Raw genomic sequence first — 7,782 nt, forward strand, 5'->3', positions numbered from 1 at the left:
GATTTTGTGTTTGTTGTCATGTATATGTGCCAACACTTTTTGGTGTGATGGGGTGGATCATCGTCTCAAGTTGTGCAACAAGTGTTTTTCTGGAGAAACTGCAAGCCGGCAAATCTGCCTATTTTAAATTAACCAAAACGGGAGCGGTCGGAATATTGTTGAAATCATTTTCTGGTGACGCAGATTTGTACGTTTCTACTGTAACTTCGGAACCTTCGTTTAAAATCGGCGAAAACGAGTTCCAGTCGGTCACCTGCGGAGTAGATTTGGTCCGAGTTCCGGAACAAACGTCAAGACCGTTGTACGTTGCCGTCTATGCGCATCCTTCGCATTTGGTCAGCCAGTACGCGCTTGTTATTAACGTGTTCGAAGGCAACGGAAGTGACCAGCGCATGCATCGCTGGGTAGAGCAGAAAAGTGGCTCTGAGTTGACATCCCTGCAAGAGGTCGAAGCGCTGTTCAACGATGAACGGCAGTATTTGATCAGCTCGAAGTTGATTTACATAACCGAGCTCGTTTCCACGTTGATTCTGTTGCTCGTCGACGGTTTGTTTGATGCCATTGTCTTCTGAAACGGCCATATCCTGAGGTTGTTTTTGTAATCCACTTGTCGTCACTGTTGCACACTTGGGTGGAAATGTAAGTTTTGTTTTTGTTTTTTTTGGTGTTTTTTCAGTTTTTTTCAAAAGGGTAGGGCAGACTTTTGATCGCGAACAATAATATATATATATATATATATATATATATATATATATAGTTAATATCGACGAGGCAATCTTTTGTGCTGTTTATTTAGTTCGATTAGCTTGATCATATTTTCAAATGCAGTGTTGTAATTCACTGAATTTGTTTGCTTAAAGTTTAATGAATTTGTCAGTGCAAAAAATTCCACGAATGAATGACACACGATGTGTTTGTTGTTCTTGTTCTTGTTGCACAATTGAAGCATTGAATATTATTGACTTTATTTATTAATTGAAATTGCTTTTCTTGGCACAGTTTTTATTATTTCAACAATGCTGTAGAATTTAGAAAATTGAAATTTTATCTTTATGAAAAATGTTTCATTGGCAGCAGTTTATATGTGCTGACTTTTTGCTAAGCTTCAATTGTTTAATTTATTGATTTCATTTTAAAATTGCAAAACTTGTTTTATGAAATTATTTTATCTCAGCAAAGATTTCTTTTCTTTTCTTTCTTTCTATTATTTATTCTGAAATGATATTTCTTATGTTGCATTTGCTAAATGGAAATGTATTTTTCTTTTGTAAAAAAATGCAAATTTCACTTTCTGATAAGAAGAAATTCAATCAGCGGTCGTCAATTTTATCATTGCCGAACATGATTGAACATTGTTGGTAATAATGCATGAAAATGTCAAATAACTTATGCATAAATGTGTAATGCTCGAATCAGAATGAATAGATGCTCGCATGTTTAATATTCATTTCCAAGAAAAAAACCAAGTGCCATTTAATTGTTATAAAAATGGAAATTTATGTAGTGTCTTTTTTTTGTTCTTCCTGAATTGTGTATGTCGTCTTTTTGGAAAGAGCAGTGCATTGTGTTGTCATACTTTTCCATACTGTGACCGATCTAATTTTTTTTTCTCTCACCAGGGAAGAAGTGGTGAACGTGAAGCAGAAGCAGCACATTTTCCGCCTGATTCGTCATCTTATTTCACAAAAATAGGTTTCCTGACCGGCTTGCTGTTTGTATGGTGTTTTTTGTTCTGTTCATATTTCTTTGGGCAATTTTTTCTCTTTTATCCTTGTTCTTTTCTGATGAAATATGTAAATTCACTTCACTTCATTTCATTCCATTTCACTATTTCTGCGGCATGGAACACAGACGGGGTGCAGTGAACTGATTTTTTTATATCATTGTTTTTTCGCTTCAATCCATTCAGTCGAGAGAGGGTGTGTCTGTGTGGGGGATGGAGGTGGGGAAAGGGAGCAAGCATACGGAGGCGAACTAGGTGAACATTGCCAAGTTTTTGTTTCTGTTGCCAAAATCTTATCTGGGTTAGCCAGCTTTATTAGCGCTTATCAGTTATCACATCATCTCCATCTATTTGATGATTAATCTACGAAACATTTTCCTTCTTAGTTGGTAGGAGGGGGCGAGTGTTTTATTTGTTTGTACACTGTGATCAGTGTGTTTGACTAATGTAGTTTGTTACTAAGCAGTTGTTGTTGGTGTTTATTTTAATTTTCCAACCTTCCGGTGTATAACGATGTATATGTTGTTTTATTTTGCAGATGGAGAAATTGTTGTGTATTTTGTTTTTTGCTTTCAAGCAACAATCGTCTACTTGTCTACTGCTTTGTGCTTTTATTTACTTTTAGTAATTTCTTGCTTAGTTAGTATAGTATATAGATATATGTAGATAGTTTGTAGCTTTTTTTTGTTCATAATGCAGAGAAATGCACAAATTGTTTGCTGTTGTTGTGCATTGGTGCGAAATTGTTTTTTCTTTTTCATAATTTGAATACTGATTGTTGATTCATGTGATTTTTTTTCTTGATTCAGATTGAAAAGACAAGAATTGAAAAAACGTCTGCAGTTTGGTGACATGTTGTGAAAAGGTTACTTAAATTGGAGAATGGAATTCGCTGGTGGATTTTCAGCTTCTTCCGCTAAGCAGCGTAGCAACAACAGTTCGGTTGGGGTTCTTGGTCCGGCGGCGTCGACATCCACCAAGGATACTTTGCATTTGATCGAGGACGAAATTGCGGCCAAGCCGAGCGTGGCGGTCGGAATACTGCCGTCCATTCACCACCACGGCACCACGTCGTTCACGGGTTCGTTGAGGGCGAAGATGAACGCTTCTTCGTCATTTTTACCAAATTACGCCAAATCGGCCAGCCAGATGTTGCTCAACTCTGACGATACGACAGTCTGGGGTGACGTGGCTTTGGAGTCGACAAACCACGCATCCTCTGCTGCAGTGCCTTGCGACCACGAGTCGACCATGATCAAGCGTCACTTCTGTGATGAACCGCAGCAGCAACAACAACACTATAGAAAATATTTGAACATGTCGCCGACGTCGGCGGCTTATTGGTCTTTGGAAAGTTTGAGAAAGAAAGTTCGTCGGTTTCCTTGGACTAATGTGAAAACGTTCGTCGGCTTTATATGCTTTCTGATCACCGTTCACGGCGCCCTGTCGACCGGCTACACAATGTCCGTGATTACGACCATTGAAAAGCGTTTTCAAATTCCAAGCACCACGTCCGGCTTGATTGTCAGCTCGTACGAAATTGGAAGTCTCTTGTCGGTGGTATTTGTCAGCTACTTTGGTTCCAATGGTCACGTTCCATATTGGATCGGTTTCGGCGGATTGGTTCTGTCGTTGGGCTCGTTTTTGTTCTCGTTGCCCCATTTCGTCGCCACGCCTTATTCGTATTTGGAGAACAAATCGATCGAAGCGTTGCTGCTTCTGTCGCCAAATGCTGCCAACAACCTCGGCAAGGACCACTCGTTGCTCGACCAATCCGCTTCGGCACCACTTTGTCAATTGTCCAACCAGAGCTCTTCTTCGTTGTACAATACCACTTGTTTGTCCCAAGAGACCGAATCGTCCAACAATCACATTCTGGTCATGATGCTTGCCCAAATTCTGCTCGGCGTGGGCGGTTCACCGTTGTTCACCCTTGGCACTACCTACATTGACAATCACGTCGACAAAGAAAGTTCGTCCATTTATTTGGGTGAGTTGATGATTTAATTTTTGAAATTTTGTATATATTTCTCTTTTCATACGGTAGGCTTTTAATTTATTTTATTTTGTTTTTTTAATACAACAGCATTCATGTATGTCATGCTGGCATTTGGTCCAGTTTGTGGATTTTTGCTCGGCGGGTTGCTGTTGTCCGAATATGTGAATCCGAATTCGGCGCCGCCCGATTTGACGATCCAGTCGATCGGTTGGATAGGACTTTGGTGGGGCGGCTTTATCATTTGTGGCTTTTTCTATTTGTTGGCGTCGTTGCCATTTTTCTGCTTTCCTCGACGTTTGACCGACGACCAAGACAACAGTCCTCGTTCGGATTACGGCAAAGACATCCGAAAGATTCCAGTATCAATTTTTCGTCTGATCACCAACAAAGTCTACATGGTTACGTCGTTCAACGCTTGCTTGGATTTGGCAATTGTGTCCGGTTTTACGGTTTTCTTGCCAAAATTTTTGGAAACCCAGTTTCTGGTCTCCAAATCCGATGCCAGCTTGTTCACTGGTAAAGTGAAGCGCAGTTTTGTTTTTTTATCCCATTTTAAGTAAAACTGTTCCACTTTGAGGTAGCGTGGCTGTACCCGGAGCTTGCATTGGTACACTGTTTGGTGGATGGGTTCTGAAGCGGCTGAAAATGGTTATGAGTCATGTTGCAAATTACGTCGTGCTAGTGAACATTGCCGCGGTTCTGCTGCTTAGTTTGTTGTTTTTTATTGGCTGTGAAAATTTCAAAATTGCTGGTGTTAGTCAAACTTATCCAAGGTAGTGGTAGTAGTTGAAGATAGAAAAATTCTGCAAATTGAAATCATCATACTGATGCTTTTTCAGTTCTGCTATATTTGACGACCGGATGTTCATCAGCGCTTGGGATCAGTGCAACATGAACTGCAGCTGTTCTTTGCAAGGAATTCAGCCAATTTGTGGTATTGACGGGATCACGTATTTGTCACCTTGCTTTGCTGGTTGTAAAGCATCGGCGATTACAACCGGAGGCAAACGACCGAGCATTGTCGGTACAGTTGATCGTCTTTACAGGGTAAGTTTTTTTTGCATTATTATCTTTATTCAAAAAAAGATTCATACATTGTGTTTGTTTGTTTGTTTTTAGACTTATAGCAATTGTTCGTGTATATTGTCAAATTTGAATATCACTGTCAACGTTCACAATACTAGCAACGCCGTCGCTTCTTCCATACAAGCTTGGTATGGATTGTGCCCGTCGAATTGCCGCATGCTTGTTCCATTTCTTGTATTGCTTTTCATCGTCACCCTTACGGCGGCTAACAATCAAATGCCATTGGTTATGATCACTTTGAGGTAGTGCTATATTTGGAATAGTGGAAAATTAAAATGCTTTACAACCATTGTATTTCACCTTCTTTTGCAGAGCTGTTTCTGAAGAGGAGAAAGCGTTCGCTTTGGGATTGCAAGTTGTAATGTTGCGCTTGTTGAGTGAGTTTTATTTATTTATTTATTTGTTGTTAATAAATTCATTTAAATATTATGATTGAAAATGTTTCGTCGAAGGTTATTTACCGGCTCCAATTGTTTACGGAGCTATCATCGACACCGCCTGTCGTTTGATGGATGACTCATGTGGCACCACCGGGGCGTCATGTCTCTTCTACGACATTGAAACGTTTCGTTTTCGATTTGCTTTCCTCTGCCTAATGCTCAAGGTATTGTTGTTGTTGTTGTTGTTGTTGTTGTTTTGAAAAATTATTATAATAATTGCAAAATCTAAATTTAAAAAAACATGCAATAGTTAGTTGTAAGGGTATGTATAATAGTAGATTTATTCATCATTCTTGTAAAATTATGGATTGCATGTTAAATGTTGAAAAGAAAATTTTAAATTCATCTTTAAAAGGCTGATATTCTGTGCATGAATATTTTGTGTAAAGTTTTGGTTTATTTTTGTTTTATTCTTTTTTAATCTGTGTATTCTATCATAAAGTTTGAGCATAATAAGTGTGCTGAGTGAGATTTTATTGTTGTTTTATTTAAACTGTGACGTCATATTTAATTCAATTTGTTGGTTGGTCTTTTTGTGCAACTTTTTAAATGTGAAATGTAAAATTTCCTCTTGAGCATTCATTCATTTGACGGGCAACAATTGGGGAGGGTATTTATTTATTTGTTTATTTATGTCTTTGTTGTTGTTGTTTGTTTGCTTGTGCACGAAACTTTTCTCGCCGTATGCGGATGCATGCAGTTTTGGTTTTTTCATTTGTTGTTTTCAGCTTTTTGGACTGCTGGTCAGCGTTGTTATGTTGTTTTGCATACGTCGTCGATACGTACCGTTCTCGTCCCCAGTAACGATGTCAGAAATTGTTCATCGTCTTGGTGACATTGAAAATTTGCATCTGCAACGTTGCAATGCCAAAGGATCTTTGCGACACTGGGTATCTGACGACAGTCTTTACAGTCGGCCTCGATCTCCGCGACATCGTAAAACGTTGTCGTCGTGAGCAAATTGTCAGCTGAAGTCGTGGGCGGGTTGTTTCCGTTAAATCCTAGCCCTATTCCCTGTGGGATATTATTATATTCTTATGAAAAAGAATGAAACCACTATCTATCTATCTATATATTATATATACTGCCTGCCTTATTTTCTCTTCTTTTTTTTCATTCAGCTATTGGTTTCATACATGCGCATACATACATACATACATACATGTATATGTATATATATCAATAATAGAAATGGGCAGACGTTTGTTTTATCGTTCTGTGATATCACAAATGCCCACTGATGATGATGCGAAAATGAAAGAAAAAACGTCGACGAAGTCGTTGTGCTATTTAATGATAATCATAGTAATAATAACGATAATAATAATAATAATAATAATAATAATTAATAATAAACTATCAAATATCAACATGTATGCGTAAAACAAAGCATCCAAAGCAAGCAGGCAGCCAGCAAAGAAGCTGACAGATGTGGATTGATGATCGCAATTCAAATTGCATGCAGTTCAACGGGTAAAATGGTATTTAATCTTTGCCATCTTTCCTCATTTTCGCTCGGCACCGACGACACATCCACGTGCCTTTTGGAATATGTTTGATCCTGACACAAGGTAAGTGGAACCATTGATAAGGACAATTCGGCGCTTCGCATTCAATCATCACTCCATAAGCGACCTTTTGGCAACAGCAGTACAATGTCGTGTCTTCTTCGGCTTCGTCTTCGTGAACAACTGCTTCTGCAGGAACCGCTTCTTCAACTTCCTTGTTGCTGAAATTACAAACCAACCAACCCATTACATCAATTGACTGTACAATTGAATTAGCCATAAGAAAAAATGCCAAATTCCTATATATATGTACAGTACTTATTACCTGGTCGTGAATTTGGGTTGAACATCACTCGACGACGACAGCATCATTTCGTTGTCATTTTCCAATACTGTTGTCCATTTGCCCTTTTTATTATCTTCTCCCGACGGTGATGACGGTGGTTCGTCGTCATCGTCGAACAATTCAGCAGAAGAATTGGGTTCGATCCAGTCGAACATCGAATCATCCAGCGCTTCCAGAATATCTAATTCTTGGATTTTCGATTTGGTCAACTGTTCGCACGACTTGATGATACCAAGCTTTTCTTCGAGCATTTTGTCCATCTTTTGGTAAGCTCTTTGAAATTCGTCGTGCTTCAACTTCAGCTTGTTCCCTTTTGGCGGATCAGTGGCTGCTGACAGCAGTTCATTCAAAAATACAATCCTCTCGGACAGCAGCTTCTCGTCCACTTCGTTCACGTTTTCCATGTAATCTTTGAAATACGAAGTCACATCTTGCACTTCTTCAGACTGAGAAGCTGAGTTGCCACCGCCCATTTCATTCATCTCTGAAACGATTTTACTGAATTTCAAAATTCGCCTCGTCTGTTTGCAATGAAAAATATCAATTTCGCTTAAATACACAATGGGGATCGCGCGGAAAAACAACGCAGCTCAAATTAAATGATCTTTTTTTATTGAATGGTGGCCAAATCCGTCGTCACTGTGATCCAAAGAAAAGTTATCAAGAATAATCGCTTTGCT

General features: G+C 38.9%; 2 protein-coding genes across 2 annotated transcripts; one reads left to right on the forward strand and one right to left on the reverse strand.

Moving 5' to 3' along the window:
• Positions 1 to 47: 47 nt before the first annotated feature.
• Positions 48 to 5,054, forward strand: Tsp_06890 (solute carrier organic anion transporter family member 5A1). The gene is made up of 6 exons (XM_003380692.1): positions 48 to 546; positions 2,631 to 3,713; positions 3,810 to 4,238; positions 4,300 to 4,495; positions 4,562 to 4,769; positions 4,842 to 5,054. Exons 1-6 carry the CDS (start codon positions 48 to 50, stop codon positions 5,052 to 5,054), a joined length of 2,628 nt encoding a protein of 875 aa, XP_003380740.1.
• Positions 5,055 to 6,733: 1,679 nt separating this feature from the next.
• Tsp_06891 (chromatin modification-related protein YNG2) lies at positions 6,734 to 7,584 on the reverse strand. Its single transcript, XM_003380693.1, has 2 exons — positions 7,082 to 7,584; positions 6,734 to 6,977 (listed from the first exon to the last, which is right to left on the reverse strand). Exons 1-2 carry the CDS (start codon positions 7,582 to 7,584, stop codon positions 6,734 to 6,736), a joined length of 747 nt encoding a protein of 248 aa, XP_003380741.1.
• Between the last annotated feature and the right edge of the window lie 198 nt (positions 7,585 to 7,782).

Source organism: Trichinella spiralis (assembly GCF_000181795.1).
Source record: "Trichinella spiralis strain ISS 195 chromosome Unknown Scfld2, whole genome shotgun sequence".
Taxonomy (NCBI): domain Eukaryota; kingdom Metazoa; phylum Nematoda; class Enoplea; order Trichinellida; family Trichinellidae; genus Trichinella; species Trichinella spiralis.